General features: G+C 50.6%; 4 protein-coding genes across 4 annotated transcripts; 1 reads left to right on the top strand and 3 right to left on the bottom strand.

Moving 5' to 3' along the window:
- The first annotated feature begins 474 nt into the window (after nucleotides 1-474).
- Nucleotides 475-2,578, top strand: AUEXF2481DRAFT_41845 (uncharacterized protein). The gene has a single exon (XM_013486623.1). The coding sequence runs from the start codon at nucleotides 490-492 to the stop codon at nucleotides 2,260-2,262; it is 1,773 nt and encodes a 590-aa protein (XP_013342077.1). The 5' UTR covers nucleotides 475-489; the 3' UTR covers nucleotides 2,263-2,578.
- Nucleotides 2,579-5,678: 3,100 nt separating this feature from the next.
- Nucleotides 5,679-6,893, bottom strand: AUEXF2481DRAFT_327811 (uncharacterized protein). The gene is made up of 2 exons (XM_013486710.1): nucleotides 6,266-6,893; nucleotides 5,679-6,214 (listed from the first exon to the last, which is right to left on the bottom strand). Exons 1-2 carry the CDS (start codon nucleotides 6,763-6,765, stop codon nucleotides 5,713-5,715), a joined length of 1,002 nt encoding a protein of 333 aa, XP_013342164.1. The 5' UTR covers nucleotides 6,766-6,893; the 3' UTR covers nucleotides 5,679-5,712.
- A 1,242-nt stretch (nucleotides 6,894-8,135) lies between these two features.
- On the bottom strand, nucleotides 8,136-9,183 carry AUEXF2481DRAFT_6681 (uncharacterized protein; the record flags this gene model as incomplete). The annotated part of the gene is made up of 2 exons (XM_013486519.1): nucleotides 8,136-8,931; nucleotides 8,981-9,183. 2 exons carry the CDS (start codon nucleotides 9,181-9,183, stop codon nucleotides 8,136-8,138), a joined length of 999 nt encoding a protein of 332 aa, XP_013341973.1.
- Nucleotides 9,184-12,005: 2,822 nt separating this feature from the next.
- Nucleotides 12,006-18,178, bottom strand: AUEXF2481DRAFT_109881 (uncharacterized protein). Its single transcript, XM_013486709.1, has 2 exons — nucleotides 17,872-18,178; nucleotides 12,006-17,818 (listed from the first exon to the last, which is right to left on the bottom strand). Exons 1-2 carry the CDS (start codon nucleotides 17,966-17,968, stop codon nucleotides 12,408-12,410), a joined length of 5,508 nt encoding a protein of 1,835 aa, XP_013342163.1. The 5' UTR covers nucleotides 17,969-18,178; the 3' UTR covers nucleotides 12,006-12,407.
- Between the last annotated feature and the right edge of the window lie 35 nt (nucleotides 18,179-18,213).

The raw sequence follows: 18,213 nt of genomic DNA, 5'->3' as shown, positions 1-18,213 counted from the left end.
CAGTTAGTAAACCTCAGCAATCTGTCAGACACCCCAGTTCGGATCTCGACAGAGATCAAGAAAGCTCGGTCCGCTGAGGATCACAGCTTGCAGAGCTCGTCGCTTCCAAGCATCGAAAAGGTGGCTCCCCTTCGCATCAGAAGGATGGAAAGTTTCTTGCCCATGGCCACTGGCACGGAGGGCGCAGACCTTTCTTCGTTCATTCGTCGCTCGTTTCCTCGTAAAAGATCGATGTGGTCTACCGCCCAACCAGAGTCGAAAAGACTGTCCACTGACTCCACAACTGATCTCGGGCCGGCCATGATCAAGACACGACCTGGCTATCTACCTGATCTCCACGAAGACTCAAAGGAGGATATAAGTACGAGAAATACCCGGTCTTCTTACGCTGGCTTGAGACTCTCCAACTCGCACTCGCTGCATTTCAAGCCTGTGAAGCGAACGGAGGAGACATTCCAGTCAAGCTATCTATCACCACGTCCTCCAAGGATGTCACTTTCAGAATTGAGGGAAATCCCTTCTTTGAACTTCAGCCGAATGGATCTTTTCGACAAACTGAATGAGGAGCTTGAGACGCATATTTCTCGGTCATCGAAGTCTCTGGCAGGTGTCAAAGGTGAGAGAAGGTCCGGAACGCGCCGTTCGTCGCTTCTGCAGCCAGCATCGACTAGCGAGATTCGCGAGAGGTACACCAGCTTCTTCACTGACCCAGATGACTCGGAACTGCTCGAAAACTCTACTACTGAGGCCCTTGACACAGATAATCGAAATCAAACACTCCGGAACAACCAGAATGATGCAGACACCGTGTCCACCAGATCTTTTGCCCGATCTGTCAGACCAATCTCTACACAGCAAATGATAGGCATGACTTCGGAGGTCAATCGTCTCCCAGTCCCCTCTGTGGCCGCTCTTTCAGAACGTCTGTCAACACTGCTACCTACAATCAAGCATTTGCATATCGACTGTGCCCCTGGAGACCAGACAGCGATGAACGACGCCATTGACAGGATACACCACCTCGGACGATCTGATGGCGAGGCTGCTCCACTCCTACGATCCTCTACGGGACTCCATCAGCTAGCCGCCATTGCAGACAACATTGCTACGAACGGCACGCACGATTCTGCTCTCCTTGAAGTGCAGAAGAATGGACGATTGATGAAAGAGCTCCCACCACTGCCGGAAGATAGCGAGAAGTTCTCGCTGAGCGACTCTGGTCTTGACCGTAACACTACCCTCATTACTGATGGCTTGACCAGTATATCGGAGCTTGAGCCACCAAAGCCTGCCCTGCTCCGCGGCAAGTCTCTCAGCGGTATCAACAGCAAAGACGAGGACCTATATCCTGGGTTCGCATCTAGACACTCTCTTGTTCTGTCGACCCAGAATCTAAGACCTTGGAATCTTGATGAGAACTACCCTTGGTGTGGTAACAGCCCTGGCATCAAGATCGACTTCCCTACACCGGTACTCCGCCGTCATTCCTCTCCACCCAAACTCGTGAACAGACAAAGTCGAGGTTCTGCTCAGACCAAGAGCGAGACCGAGGAAACTTTGGACCCAGACAGCACTCTTCCATCATCACCCATAGTATCCAACCCCGAAACTGTCACTCCCACTGTTCTGACAATTCACGACCGCAAGTCGTCCAAAAAGTCACTGATTGGATCCCTGTCTCGTCGCATTGGACTCAACACTCGTGTCCAGTCAGGCAACAGCGCTCGAGAAAGTGGTCTCGCGGAGAGAGCTAGCCCTGGCGACAGATATCCATACACAAGCTTGCAATCCCCTCACACGCTTAACATGGAAGTGCGATCGTTCTTCTCAGATTCTACGGAAGAAGAGCACGATGAAGAGAGACGCGGTTCCTTCCGCAAACAAATCACCTCGTTTCGAGCCAAATCGTCGAGAGTTCCAAACGGACATGCTTCTGTGCCCTACTCACAGTCGTTGGATATTCACCGTGGCCGATCTCTAGATCAGTACGGACGACCTTCGCAGGCCCACACCACCGGCTCGCTCTATGACGACCGCTTCGCAGAGCCTGTTGCACCTCAAAACTACGATGGCATGGTCGGCATGGGCCGCGTCGAGTTCAGGGTCAAGCGTGTCGCAGAACGTCTGAGACACATGTGGTTGAAGGGTGGTGAGATGATCCGTTCTCTCAGCCAGCGCAGTCGTCCAACGAAGAGGCAGCACAGGGAAAGAGAGATTGAAGTCGACAACTGGCTTGCGGATAGCCTCTACTCCCGCGATTGAGATAGTGAACATATTGGTATGGACTGAGTGGGTTGAAGGTTATTCATCGCATTCATGTGCAATATGTCTATACGCTACATAGTACCTTTCGAGACAGGGCAGGGAAGACTGGACGGCACCACGAGACCACGAACCAGTAAAGGATATACAGCATCTGTACATAGCATCTTCAGAATGAAAACAAGCATCTCAAAAAATGGCCATTCCGTATGCTAAGCTCTGCCATCCCTGCCCTCTATCCATAGGTTAAGCAGAGCAACAACAGGCCGCATCAGGGCACAATCATATCTCGAACCAAAAGACCCAACGCAGAGAGTCGATGAAGATGAATCGCAGTACCACCGCTCCAGCTTTGGAGAAAAAGACAATTGCCGACCCTGCTCCTTGGGACCCATACCGCTCTTTTGGTACACGATAAGGTTTCCCAAGTTTCGACTCTGGCGTCATCGTTGCAGCGTCACCGTGTCACGCAAAAGTCAAAATCTCCCTGGGAACGCATGGGTCTTGAGAGGCTCAAGTTGCCATGAACCTGAAAAGATCATCCTTCGGAAGTGTGCTAAAGATTGTGACATGGAGATTTTATTGTTCGGAAAGAGAGGAGTGGATACAAGGAGATGTCCGACAAATGGAGCATTGAGTTGATTTGACAGCTTCGGATGAATTATTGATTGAATTCTGATTCTGGTGATGAAAGAGGCGCGAGTGATGAGTGGATCATGCTTGCAAAGATACTGCACTACGAATCTGCAAGAGGTCCCTCTAGCCAAGGTGTGGTATTGTTTACTTGGCTTGCTCGTTTGCGTACAGCAAGGTCGTGTTTACCGACCTCCTCACCGGAGATAGTGTCAGGAGTGGATGGTCGTCAGCGCTCCGCGGACATTCCAAGCATCCCCACTCTTATCATCATGCATGTCTACAGTTTGCGATCATCGTGATGGAAGTTGAGCCGCGGAAAGGACCTGTATACAGCACGTGGTTGGGGTTTTGGAAATGAACCCCGCGCGATTTCTTGGGCTCCCTCGTCCCCGGGTATCCACTCGTTGCGTTGCGACAAGATGATCCGCGGACCCTTTGTAAAAGTTTTGTTGTATTGACCGGCAAGCTGACATATGGGATCATGGAAGGTATCGCGAAGCTTTTGTGGGAAATTGAGGAGATAACTTGGGGCATTCGGGTTTGCGATCGGCGAGCCAAAGAGACATTTCGTTCATGCTTAGTGACCGGTGCTTATGCGAGATGTTGACTACGGGAGAGACACGAGACTGACGACTCGGGTTTAAAACTTTCTTGTCTTGGTTCTCGGAACACGATCTGTCACGATACCCAGGTACATTGTGCATGCAATGTACAAAATCAGCAAACCGAGAGGATGCGAGGGCAGGAAAACGACGTTGGCGATAAGGTTGTCTTTTTGCATTGGGAATTCGCTAGACACAGACCATGGAACCCTTGATACTATTCTCCGTTGCAAAACTTGCGCCATGCGAGACTCACGTTAGTTTCCACACAATTGTCGAGGCGTTGGGCCTCAGGATTCAGGAAGCAAACATAGAGAAATGGGACATGGCTGAAGCCGTTACAGGGGAGAGGCTCGATAGAGAAACAGTTCATGAAGCGGATCAGTAATGTGTGTCAGATTAGGCAGGGCTTGCTCCCTACAGGCACTGTCGAGAAAGGCCGGTGTACCTGTTTATGCAGTAGTGCAAGGTGGCTCTCCTTCGGCGAGCGACTTGAGAAGCAGGTCCAGATGTTTCGCTGTGCCCGTGTCTTCCGATTCAACTGATTGTTGTGTACAGACGTTTCACTGCTGAGATCGAAATCATCACCAACTTCCCAATCCGATAGGTTTATGATGAAGTCTTGTCTCAAATCCCATCGAACCCCAGGCACACGGACAATGGTATAGCCAAAATTTGTCAGGGATCGACATCACTGGAGGTTGGCCTGGTTGGGGATGGGGAACACGCGGCCAAAGTCCATGCAGTAACCCAAAAGATGCTAACCAAACAGGTGGAGCATGCGTGTGCTTTGCCATGTGCAAAGTAGAGAAACTCGAGGCGGGAACCGAGGGACCCATGGCGATCTCCCATACTAGCGGCCGCGGAGGGTCTCAGGAACAACCGACGTCATGGTTTTGTCGCAACAGCAATGTGGTCTGCATCGGGGAGAACTCCTTTCTGCCTCGCTCTCCTCATAAGAAGAAGAACTTGGGTGACAATGCAATAGATGTGGCGCTCCCGACCGTTCAAACGTCGGTCTAATATTCCTAAAGCAGGAGCATGGAGCGCAAAGGTGTTGACCCCTTGCTGGCATATCATCAGTTCTAGATTCTGCGATCTGCAAGCAGTGTCAATAGTCCATTCGCGTGGTGCCTTAGTAAGGTTGGGTTTTGGCGAGCGGTATGAGTAAGTTGACGAGGTGCAGATACCAGCATGTTACCTGCTCCGCTGCGCATCCGGACAACGGACAGAAATACCCTCCGTGCGCTAAGGGATTGACATGTGGCACCTGTATCACGATGGTGGTGCAACATGATCATAGATCGCCGAATCTGCCACTGTCCGACCGAGAGCTAGTGTCCTGCCCTAGACCATCGAGTGCGCAAACTCCAATTTTTGGAGGCTGAATTGGCGTTTGGGGCATTATCACAGTCGATTCTTTCTTTCCTGTGGCAGTCCAACGTCACCATGAAGTTGTGTTCTGTATGACTCGAGCTCTTGGACGTCTTGGACGTAAACTCTAACCTGCGTTCTCTCGCTTCTTGAGGGCCGTTGGGAGCAGCTAACGGGTATGCTTAAAGAATCGGTGTGAGTGGCGTCTAAATGTATCAGCAAAATTTCGCTCGGTGAATAGATCAACGCATCTCTCGTGGAGTGGTACTTGTCATGATCTCCACACACCCACGCAATGGTATTCCTTCCATGTAGCCTTTACCCTTGGCAGTATCATCTTTCCAACGACAATTAAAAGTCAATTGATAGTTCCTTTCGGCAGCGGACGAGTCGAGATCCGGCAATCGTGAGTTTAGAATGCTGGGACTCCGAGAGCTTCATCATCGGACTTAAGAACATCCTCACATGAAGTGGCTGAGACCAGTTTCTTTCGATATGGAGTGCGGAGACGATGTTTTACGGATCATGCAAGGGCCAGATGACAATGCAAGTGCAGCCGACTCGATCTGCCCAGCACTAGAGGCTCTCAAAGACAATCGCAGCTTATTATAATGGAAACTCCCAATGAAGAAGTTCTTTGCATAATGACAAACCATTCCAATTCTTGGGTGTTCTTAAACCTTCGTCGTGGATCCACTTCATCACATCCGGTCCGGGGTCAACAGCATGATTGTTTAATGTTCTCAAAGATTTGTGGTATAGAACTATGATTTACATGCAGGCATACCAACCTCGAAAAGGCTAATGTATGATGTCAAGTCAAATATGATGCTGGCAATCACTCCTTCCATCCTCGGTAGATGATCTTGCTTCCGTAAGTCTGACCCTTCTTTAGGAGCACCATCTTCTTCCAGTCGTTGTTGTTCGCAGCGTCAATGTAACGACTGGGCTCAACGCAGAAGCCGGCACGCGCACCACGTGCAGGTGCACCGTCGACAGCCGGAATGTCGATGTACTTGCCAGTGTAGAACTGGAAAGCGGGCTCGGTGCTGAGAACCTCGAAGTGAAGCTTTGTGGTAGGGTGGAAGAACGAGCACAGCTTGCGGGGAGTCTCGGATCTCGTGTCCAGAGAAACGCTTGATGGATCGGTGTTGATGACGAAGCAGTGGTCGATATCAGGGTCGACAGCTCCTAATGTGAAGGCCTTCTCGGCTTCAACACCAGGGAAAGCCTTGACTTCGCCGGTTGGAATGTCGGTGTCGTCGACAACCATGTGCTGATCGGTCATCAGAGTAGCTTCCGTGCCCTCGATAGTTTCACCACCAGAGATGTTGAAGTAGCTATTGGCGACTTGTCAGTGGGTATCGTCATACTGCACATGAGCAACTTGCCTGTGATTGGTGACCGAAACCACTGTCTCCTCAACTTCATCTCCAACGAGCTCAACCTCGTACTCGATCTCGAGTTGCGTCTTCTCTACGCCTCCCTCGTTCTTCTTGCTTCCAGCATACCAAACGCGGAGCTCTACAGTTCCGGGATAGCCTTCTTCGCCGTCCTTGCTCAGATACTTGAACTGAACAGCTTCTGTGCCGTTCCTGTTGACAGGGATGGGTCCTTCGAAGGTCCTTTTGCCCCAGCCATCCGGGCCTCCGTGCAGGGCATTGGGTCCGTTGTTTGCAGTGAGTTTGTACGACTTTCCGTTCAAGTTTTGAATCTCGGCGTTCTTGATGCGGTTCGCGACACGTCCAATCGTCTCACCAAAGTAGGCCGAGTTTTTGGTCTGGTAAGGCTCCGCGGTAGGGAAACCTTGAACGATGTTGTGCCCCGCAATGCGAAGCTCCTGGATGATGGCGCCCTGCGGCAAGAATGTGAATGCGTCTTCGGTCGACATTCTGCTGTATGAATGATCTGGTAGATGTCAAGTGATTGAAATTGTAAAGTGAGAGGTGAAAGGATTCAAGACGATACGTAGAGACATATCTTGCGATCACGGGTAAACAGGATTCTTGCCTCATGTCACCGCAGCGCGACAGATATTAGGCGGGGGAGCTCTAGTGGGGGCTCGACGTGGAGGGGTACCAAAGCCGCCCTTTAGCCTAATTTTGATGGACACCTCACGTGGAGGCTCTCCTTGACGTTCGCGAAGCATGCTGTCATGGACTCCATCAAAAGGCCAAGAATACAAGAAGACAAGAGCGACACAACAGAAGTGCCGACCCTGCTGTACTTCGGTGAGCGCTGCTGAGCAACAGGGTTATTGCCAAGGAGACTGGCCTGCAGGACTTGGATCAGAAACTGCGTGGCTCACCAGCAAGGATTCGCGATACGATACGGGACGGCTTTTGTTTGAGATTGGCAAAAGCTCCGCCTTCTCGGCAACAAGCCCGTATAAATTATTACACGCGTACGAGGCCTCGTTCCACTGCAGCAGATGAAGCGCGAAACTCAGTATTTTTCTATGCCATCCTAGACACTTAACACGGCTCAATGTTGCTCCAAAAATGATGGTGCTGTCATGATCAGTAAACGGGAAGTCCACTGATAAGAAGAACGAACAAGATCTTCGATCCCGCAGGAACGGATTTATATCCAGCATCTAACTCCGTCCGACGTCAAAGACATGTCTGGCTCCGAGGAGCTTTTTTCTCGATGACAGCTGTTGCTGCAGCCACCATATTATGATGTGTCTGAGGAGGAGGCATCGCCTCTCTCGATACAGATGTCTGCACGTTCGAAGCGAAACAACTCCCTCTGTTTGCGCGACGTATTAACAGCTGCACTAGATTCCTCGCATGTGGCTGTGTGTACGACGCATTGCTCCAGTTTCCAAAGAATGTCGCATTTGCGCATGGGGATGGCGGGACACAAGTCCGACAGATCGCATGCAGCGTCCTTGTGTACGAAAAATCACTCTAGACGGCACAGAAATGAACATGACATAGAATCTGTGACTTATGGATCTGAGCGATCATCTGAACCATCTATAATACAAGCCGCGCAAAACAATTTTGTGCTGAGAGGTGCGCCAGAATCCACCGTTATTTGCTGCCAAACGACCATTCCTGCTGATTCGCGCACCCATGAGAAGCAAGGACTCCAGTACCATAAAACCTTGCTAGTGTAAGACATGTTGATCGTGACCTGTGAGATGCTTTCCAGAACATCCCAATCGTGAAACCCTTGTTGATTGAGCCGCACATGGTGACTAATCCAGAAAGAGGCGATAATTAGAATAATAATGATACAAGGCTGACGTTTTGATCACGTCGTCACCTGCACGAATTTGCTGAAGTCGACTTCCATTGGCTCGTTCATCCAGTCTTGAGTATTGAAGGTTCCAAATGCTTGTGCTGGCGTGGCGTATTGTGGACTGCCGAAAGGCATCATGTTGTCATATTCTAGTTGAGGCTCGAAGGCGTTGCCGTATGCCATCGCGGCCTGGAATCCATCCTGTAGTTGCGGGGCCTGCATGGCGACTTGTGATCGCATAAGATCGGCAGCCGAGAACCCACGCATGGAGAACTGATCTTGCCAGGATGGCATGAGAAAATCGTCGTTGTTGATGGCTTCATTGTGTAGTGGCGAAGGTTTGATGGGCGATCTTAGTTGCGATAATTTAGGCACGGGGCTTTGCGAGACCGGCGATGGTGATGCGCTTTGGTGGAATGAGAACTTCTCGTCGAAGACGGGCGCCGCGTTTGTCGGCATTGGTGTGCTGTGTACACTCGAGTGCGAAGAAGTGCGAGCGTGTTTGCGAGGAAGACCATGATCTGATTCGGAACTGATCGAACTTCTTCTGGCGATGAACGAAGCGCCCTCTGAGATTAACTTTTGTTGTAGCCTTTGGCAATCCTCCTCGAAATGTTCGTGCTCGCCGCTACCATCATTCTTGGGCTCCAGAAGGTCCAGCCTAGCCAGTATGTCATGGGTAAGAGGTTGCCCGCTGGCTTCTGACAAGGGCTTGCCAGGCCAGATGTTGGCATCGACTAGGCGACGATATGTTTCTTGTAGACCAGCGACAAGTTGTGCTTGTTGTTGTTCGAGCATCTCCACGTAACTTTTGGAGGTCAGCTATGAAGCGGCATTGACAAAGAGGAGAGACATACCCTTTGGGATAGATCTTGTCGTGAGACTTCTTCCTCTCGCCAAAGACACAGATAGCATTGTCTGCCTTGCATCTAGTGCACGGGTGGCTGCCATCACACTTTGACTTCTTCAGACGGCATCGGTCACAGGCCTTGCCGACACGCTTCCTTATGCTGTCTGTTGAGTCCGAAGACGATGTCCTACGGACAGCTGATGGTGGCATTGTGTATGAGGATACCAGGTGTGATCAAAGTAAAAGCAACAATGATTAGGTGGGACTGGGCAACAAATAGAGCCAGAATGTCTAGGTGTATTAACAGTTGAATTGATATGATCGAAGCTTGACGCAAAACGGAGACTCCCCTTGCGTGACGTGGGAACCCATCAAATATATGTAAGAGAAGGATGGGTCACCAAGCGTTGGCAGTAAGACTTGATGACGCTATCCCATTGGAGGCCACATGGTGAAGGCCTGTTAAGATTGTATGGCCTGACTAATCGTAAAACTGTTTCAGTCCGCGGAGGCAGGATTTAGATTGACGCCGATTTGCTTGGTCAGACTCGAGGATCATGATGGGAAACGGACAACAAGCTCAAGAGGAAATTCGGCCGATGGATCGGAACCGGGAACATCGAAAAAGCGAGAGCAAAACCCGCCGAGTCATGCAACGGCGGGCTAATGATACGGATAAAGCTTGTTTCCTTGGTTCACCAAGTGCACCTTCGATCGCAGGGCTGTTGTCGTTCCGAGGCAATCGTTCACGATATACAAATATTGAAATCCTTCTCCCTCTTTCTCCCTTCAACTGCAATGGATGGCTTTTCTGTTAGCAGGACCGGTGAGGCAATGTGCCCCCGACTACTGCAGGAGAGCGTGTGCGAAGGCAGCAGGCAGCAAGATAACCAGTACTTACAGGGTACTAACATGCCTGTCTTGTCATCTTCGTGGCTCATCAGCATCCTTCAACATGTTTCGGTTGTCAATCGTGGGGCACTGCTTGATTCCCTGGCGTTGCCAAGTGCCAGTCACTCTGCCAATACTTGTCTACGACTTGTGCCTGCTGTCATATGATTCACTGCGTCGCATGTCGCATCCAAGTGTTTGCTACGTTCTGACTTGCGATCGGGAGCTCAAGCATGCCTTGATACTGGCGAAACTCACAGCAAAAGTCCTTGCTGTCCCATATCAAGATGTATGGACAGACGATTTTGGGTGGTACCCGGCTGCAGCTTCCATTTTGGTTTATCGATTTCGAAGGAACCTTCCATAGCGTGCTTGTCAAGAACGCAAGCCACTGGATTTCTGCAAGAGTAGCCACACACACATTTCTCGCGTTAGGTACGACGTTCTGCTCTGCTTCGGGCCCCGGCCGACTTTTACATCCGAGTTTTTTGCACAAGTCCCGACTGGAGGAATGACGAACATCCGCACCCGCAAACCCGTCTGCCAAACTTCGAAATGATGAAAATCAGGGGTGTTCGAAGGGTCGTAGAAGGAAGCACTGCCCGTCCCTCTAATCCCATTCTGACAACGATCATCTTGCGAGCCAAAGGTAGGCAGCCATACCGGACCCTGGAATGCTCCGCTCGGTCACACCCGCCTCCGACGGCATCGCGCAAATTTCAGGCCCCTGTCCACTTTTTTTCTCTGCTGCCGACTATCCATCATTATTGAGGCCGACCTTCGCATCGAGCGGCGGTGACTTTAGTAGCTTCATGGATAGTCGGCCCCGACAAGGTTGCTTGTCCGATCGGCCTTACTGCTGTCTTCCGACGCTTCAAACCTCTGATTGGCACGGGTGCCGAGCGCCGATTCATTCTTCTCGCGATGTGTTGTTCATATCTTGACTGTTCGATTCGAGACCCATACCAAGAGAAACACTCCAGCTGCTGGTTACTGATCTCGTTGAGCGACGATACTGAAAGCCCTAAATAGGGCAAGAGCTCATGGGCTGACTGTTGCGTCTGCTCGCCTATTTTGTATGAAATTTTTGAGTTGCTCGTTCTCGGAATACGCACCCAAAGCGTAACATTAATGAATCCTTCGAGGTTCGGCAACACAATATCATTTGCGGCTCTTCATGGAGCCCTCCCTGCGGTACTGTCGACTCCCGAGGCCAACAACTTACATTATCCATGATGGGAACTCCATCAATATAGATGAGAGACCAGAAAGCCCCTCTCGTGCTTCTCGCTCGCTCCACAGCGACCGCAGAGTATTCGCTTATTGACGAAATGGTTCGTCGTGCCACGCGACTGAGTGGCCTGTTCAGCGAGGATATTGGACTCCATCGTATTTACAAATTCCGATTTCCGATGCCATCACACAAAAACACTGTACTTGAGCTCAACCAAGTAGGCACTCCAAAGTAAGCACGCACAGATCTTCAAAAGCCGTACATGGTTGAATATGGCTTTCGATGATTCGGGGTACACTCGCACCTCCAAGTTCGGACGACCTTCGCAGTTATCCGACTTTAGTTCCAAATAGACCTTGAAACACAGGCCTCCCTCAAGATGTTGACGCTTTTTCGCTTCGGCCGATACCACTTTTGCGACTTACCCGAGTCTGTACCGAATGATCTGGTCGATTGCATCGAACGAACTTCGGCTTGAAGACTGACGGAATGGAGTGTCCTCCGGACGGGTTAGAGACTTGCTCAGTCATCGAACATCTGTATTACTCATACATCTGTGCATCGGTTTAGAGTTCGCCGCACGGCCCTGAATTTCAAATATGGGTGTGATTAAGTCTCGTGGCTGCTGGTACAACCCTGTCACGTAATTCTATCTATTGAAATGAGTCCACAATCGGCTTGAAGGTACACAAATATACATCAAGATACAGACTGATGTGCTTCTAGATGATACAGCCTATTCTCGGATGTCTATGACTTCGAATCTCCAGGTAAACGCGAGGTGGCAGATGGTTGTCGTTTCTCAATTCCTAGGACTGAAACTGGGTCCGACTGATGCTTCCATAAACATCTTCTTGCATCTTCACAACGCAATAATGTCGTCTATCCATAAGTTTCTTCGCGTACAAGCATGCTAATTTGAAAGTCTTTGATGTCTAACGTGCGCGTTTTGAATACTATCAGAAGAAAGACGTGACCGTCGAGGTCGTGACAATTTCGGTCAAACATTCATTGGAGAAGGAGGTCATCACTACATCGCCTTTGTTGTGCTCATACGTGCATCCAAGGAACACGTCATATCGAATCAAGCAGATTATCTCAATGACATGCATAGAACAGTCTTCTCCCATCTACATCACTTACGTCGGTTACAAATATACAGTACATGCATATGCAAGGATCTATGTTGACGTGCATCGGAGTCAAGGCCGAGCAACAGGCGTTCCTTGCAGGGGCCAGGGGAGATAATTGCAAGAGAATCAGCATCATAGTTTCGCTGACACAGGCTAATTACTGGTCAACCGCCTTCTCAAGCCATTGTACTTTCATCCAAAACGTCCTCCAACAAGCCTCGTCTACACACCTCCACATCAGGTACACCCATACTGTACGTAGCTTCATACGAGTACATGCTCAGCTGACTAAAGAACGGCTGTAGCACACTGCGCAGAAAGTCGTCCTTGGCCATCGCTTTTGTGTCTGCGCCGTCCATAACGGAGCCACCCAAGAAAGGCTTTCTAGCACCGCTCTCAGAAGGTGATGTGCCGAGGGCGTTGGAAGGTGTAAACACGGAATGCTCGGAGTTTTCCATGCCCAAGACCTCTGCTACTTCGTCAGTTAGGGCGACCGGATTGAGGTCCACGGGACGGTAGACAGCGTCGATTGTGTCGGTGATGTAGAGCCATTCGTGCAGTTGGAACTCGTCAGGCGACAGAGTCGTCAGGAGATCGAGGAGCTTACAGGCTTGCAAGAGTGAGAGATTACTATACGTCTCTTGCTCGTGCACACTTCCACCAGGCAAGCATGTCGTGATCGCTCTTTGAAGATTAGCATTCAAGACAGGCCAGACGGCAGATAGATGGACTGGCGAGAATGACAAAATCATTGCGCGCAAAACCATGAAAACTTCTGATCTTGTGGTAGATGAAGGCGAGGAAGAGGGATCGGCGGTACACAGATCGATAACCTTGTCCAGAATCTGTGTCAGACTGCCTACGAAAGTGTCTTGCTCGCAGGCAAGCATGAGAAGCATTGTCTTCCGCAGAGTAAGCTGAGTCTTGCGGTCGGCTTCGAGACGTGCAGCATTAGCGCCTACGCCAAACATGATACCGGCAGTCGAAGGTGTGGTGATCTTCGACAGCAGCTCCGGAAGACGATCCTTGTCGCTCAACGCCCACTTGCGAAGCACAGGATACCACCCGTCCTGAATCAATTCCGTAGAACAAGTCAACAGTCGAGGGTTGTTGAACGCGTCTGCGATATCCTTCTTCCAGTACTTGGATGTTGATCCCTGCTGAGCAACGCATTCGAAGAGTTTCAACAAGTCTCTATTGATGTTTTCGGGGAACGATTTCGCATGGAAGGCCGGTGTCATGACATTACTCGAGATGATGTTCACAGCCGTCTGAACTCTGTCGCTACTCTGCAATATGGTGGGGAGTTTTGGCGTCACATAGAGTAGACTGTGTATGAGGTCGCTAGCACCACTAGGAAGCTGCGACCCAGTCGTTGGGGCCTCAAGAATATTGGTAAGCGGTCTTGCCGTGAATGTCGCCGTCAACAAGCGAAGGAAGATATCGCCTAATTCGCGACGCATCTTACGCAGTTCGCCGAAATTAGTGTTGTCGATCTTCTCAGCGAGCAAGACGGTGAACTCCAAGAGGGAGGGGAGAATTTGTCTGTGAGGCAGTGGATTAGAGAGCACGTCTCTCAAGAAAATCGTGCACTCAGTCCATATTTCGTCAGTGGCGTCGTCTTCGATTGCACGCGAATAGCTAAGCAAGAAAGCGGCCACTTCTGCCGTGGAAAGATCGGAAGTCAAGCTTGACCTGCGTCCAATATCCAGAGCATCGATATTCGTCCGACTGTAAAGAGCATTAATGATTACAGGGACGGTGTTCTTTGGCCGTGATCCATCCAAGACTAGAAGCAGACTGAATACGGCCGCAGACTCGGCTTCCTCAGAAGGTTTGGGTCGGGACCAGATCAGTGCTAATGTCTCCAGACACTCCAACCCCTCAGCGGCGAAAAGATTCTCAAGAATTTTTCTCGTTCGATTCCTCAGTTTTAGTGCATTCAACGAAGTGGTTGCCGCACATGTCGTGTCTGATCGGCCACTCTCATTACTCGCCCATGCCCAGATAGAGAAACAAATACGGATAGCGTCCTGGAATGACAGTATCATGGTGAGCCTACTGTTCATGCGACTGGTCTTGCTCGGTGGCGCGTGTTGGCCGTCTTGCGCAAATACACCCGAAATGTTGCCAAAGAAGCCCTGCGAAGGCTCAGGAGACTTTGGTGCAGGCATTATGACCTCTTCATTCTGAAATTGGCGATGAACGTGAGCAAGAACAAGCTCAAGCCCATGTAGTAGTGCAGAGAGGGTAGATATAGGCACAGACTCGATCCTCTCTTTGGTCGAGTGCGAGATATGCTTCACATAACGGAAAGCATTCGAAACCTGCTTACATATGCATTCGACTAGCGGCAACAGATTTGCGAACACCGCATCTGCATAAAGTGGTAGGACCTGGTCAAGGAAGTCAACCCAATGTTCCAAGAACAAGCGACTTGAGGGTGACGATAACCCGCTTCGAAGACAATCCAAGAGCTCCGGTGGAGGCGTAGAGACCATCGGTAGCGGTATCTTCTCGGGCACTTCGATGGTGAGCGAAGGTCTGTGAGAGGCGAGCGGACTCTTCGGCGGGGCAAATGCGCTCTGCACAGATGTCGCTCGCAGCTTGAGGGCCTTGGATATTGTCTCGAGGTAAACAGTCTGCAGTGCTCCGATCGGACCTTTTAGAGCCTTACTTAATATATCAATCAATGCATTGTCAACCTCGAGCTGATTCAGGAGTGGCGGGTTCGGACACTCAATGAGGGTCTGAAGAATAGTGAGCGAGGCATGTTGTAGTGACTGCGAGACTGTGTGCCCTTGCAGGGCGAGTGTTTTCAAGCACATCCTTGCAAGAAATTCGATGGCATCAGTCTTTGCGATTTGACTTCGGGGGCCGCTCGGAAATCCGAACTGGAGGTTTGAGAGAGTGAGCCACATATGTTCGTTGGGATTTCGCAGAAGATTCCGTAAGTGTTGAAAACAGAAGTGAATGTCGTCCAGACTCTGTTGTGCGTTTCTTTTGGTTCGATGACGACCCTCCTTCCTGCTTGCTTGGTCCACAAAACATTCCACGTCATTCTGTAGCTTAGAGCATATGATGTAGAAGATTCTGTCTAGGCTAGAGAGACTTTGCAGCCATGAACGGACGACGTCAGCAGCTCCTGTACCTTCGGAGTTGAGCGAGTCCAGAAGCAAGAGCAGAGGTCTCGTCAGAACCTTTTCCGAGTCAACGTCACTACCAGATTCGCCTGCAGTGGGCATAACACTGGGTCTGCGAGACATCGGCCGTCCGGAGCCTTCGGACCTTAGGTTGAAGCTTTGCATGGTATGTTCCCAAAGCACCGTAAACCTGGATGCGAGTTCCGAACCATCGGTCTCAGATTGATCACTGACGAGTAAGGCCAGACGTGCTTCGACCTGATGTTCGGCCTTGGTCAAACTCTCAAGTTGCCATATGAGTCGCACAGCCTCGACATGGTACTTTGGTCTAAACGGCGATAGGTGGTGCCAAATACCGTTCAGAACATTGGTCTGAAGATCCATGATCTGTTCGTGGCTGAAATATTGCGACTGATTCCCTGAAAGGCTTGCGACTATGACCGACATGATTGAGCTGATGACCAGGAACGAGGACTGCTCAGTCGAGGAGTCCTGCAGCAGACTCTCCTTTTCAAGCGCCTGTTTAAATGTGTCATGGATGTTCGCACTGCGAAAAGCTTCTGAGTTCGGTGTCTTGGTAATGATGCTCACGAAACAATCTGTGATCAGACCTAATTGGTTCACCAAAACCTTTGAGGTCAGAACTAGTTTCAGCACCTCCATCACGCTTTGTATCGTGTACTCAGCGATGCACTTGCGGTTCAATCCCTCGGATTCTGTTGTTGTTTCTTCGAAGTCCTCTTTCATATACTGCTGCACGAGTATCTTGACAACTGAGGGGCGCTTCGCAGGTTGCCAAGTAGTCTCAAGAGAAGCATCTGGTTCATCCATAGCGAAAGCACGCGGAGGTAGCACGCGCAACAGACGTTGTGCGAAACCCAACACAAGAACCATGAAACGTTCTGATTCATCTGTGTCCTCGCGCAGGATAGAACCAAGACGAGATAGCAGAATTAGTAGCGTGTTTGGAATGTGCCTCAGGAGCATCTCTTCATCACGTATATCAAAGCGATCAACGACGAAATGCAGAAACTCAAGGCTCCGAATTGAGTCTATTTCAGCAAATTGTCGCAAATCAAAAGATGAGAGAAGCACACTGATAAGACGTGACCAGATCAGACTGCTTTCCACACCATCGAAGAAGAGACTCGCGCTGCGAACGACTTCCTCGAGTTGTTTTGGAGTACTGGCATGGCTGTACTCAAACACGTTTCGAAGAGCGGGGAGTAGAACCTTGGGGACGATCAAGCCACCGACTTCCCAGCGATCCATCAGAGAGAGACATACGCGGAAGGGTCTCGCACGGGCTGCCGGATTGGCACATTGCTGACCGAGCATGTTCATGATGCTCTTCTCTAGAGGAGCCGCACCATGCTTCTGGAAGTATAGAGCTTGTTTCTGTGAAACGTTGCCACGTGAGTCTGTGGGCGACAAGGGCGCGCCGTCTTCAGCCTCGGAAGCAGTCGCATCGGGACCGAGGAACCATGACCATAGCCTACGATTCAAGCTCATGTCTCTTCTCAGCACACAATTAGCGGCAGCGGTAGTGATTAGTACCATGTCTTTGGATCTGACATGGTTGCGAAAGACAGGAGAATGAAGAGGTAAGTGCGTGACGAGAAGATCGAGGAATCCGCGCTGGACCAGAATCTGCGAATCTTGAAGACCAGCAGCGAAACAACGCACGAGCAGACCGGGCTCAGGATTGATAGCAGCTTGCGCAGCCAAGGGAAGGGTGCGATGCTCGGTCTGGGCCGATTCTGTGGATGTCTTGGATGGCGCGAAGTTTGGGAGTTTGCGAGTCAGGAAAGCAAGAGCGCCCTGCCTACGAGACGGATTCGTGATTACAGCGAGAAAGAAGCACTGCCAGAAATAGCCGTCCTTCCCTTCTGCATGTGGACCATCCTCTATATCGCGAGAGGATGACTGGCGCAAAGTGTCGAGAATGTGGAAAGCTCTATCGAAGTCCTCACTTGTTTCATCCTCGATACCAGGTAGCAAGGCCAAAATGAGTGACTTTGTAGCAGGGCGAATATGCTCGGAATCCAGCTTCAAGATGCGGTCCTCAACGACCGAGTAGAACAAGGGTCGTACAGATAGAGAGGCGAAGGACAGGACGGGGACTAATCCTGGTAGGTATACGTGTAGTGTCTGACCAAGAGATGGAGGAGGGAGGAAGGAGAAGATGCTGGCGTAGACGTCGAGGGCTTTTTGGTGAACACCCGAGGGCAAGGCAGGATTGAGACATTGTGCCAGTCGCAAGGCAACGGATTGAGCGTGAGGCAGGTATTCAAGCGACGGAGGAGGGGGATGGAGGGCCCTGAGGAGACGGGCTAGAAAGGCAATGTAGTCGGCCCATTCTTGCTGAGCGCTGTCGAAGGACGAAAGGGCGCGTTCGATAGCCGTAGCATAACGTCGAGTCGTCTTGTCCTTCTGCGCAACAGCTGATTGTAGTCAGAACGATGTTCTCTCTTGAGAGGCACGCAAACGCACATACCGTCCTCGACCCGGCGAGGAGCACGCAGAGCAGGCGACGAGCGTCCCGTGCTTAACGGAGACACTGAGCGCCGACCATCACCGGGTTCGAATGGCATCTTCAGCCAGAAACATAGAGGTTGCAAGAATTAATTGTCTGGTTGGACATGTATTGTTGCTTGGTTGCTGTATAGCTCACGCTTGGCGTGGGGAACGTGGCTTCAGGTACGCGCGCTTCTATTTCTGTTTTGGTCAAGTATCCACCGCCGTGTCTGAAAGACGACTATGGCGGGCAACGCGTGATAGGTCTCTTCTGCCTGTTATCTCGGAAGAGAAGCTGTGAAAAAAACTAGAATGATGTCCC

Source organism: Aureobasidium subglaciale (genome assembly GCF_000721755.1).
Source record: "Aureobasidium subglaciale EXF-2481 unplaced genomic scaffold scaffold_16, whole genome shotgun sequence".
In the NCBI taxonomy this organism is placed as follows: domain Eukaryota; kingdom Fungi; phylum Ascomycota; class Dothideomycetes; order Dothideales; family Saccotheciaceae; genus Aureobasidium; species Aureobasidium subglaciale.
This window is presented reverse-complemented; position numbering and strand designations above follow the sequence as displayed.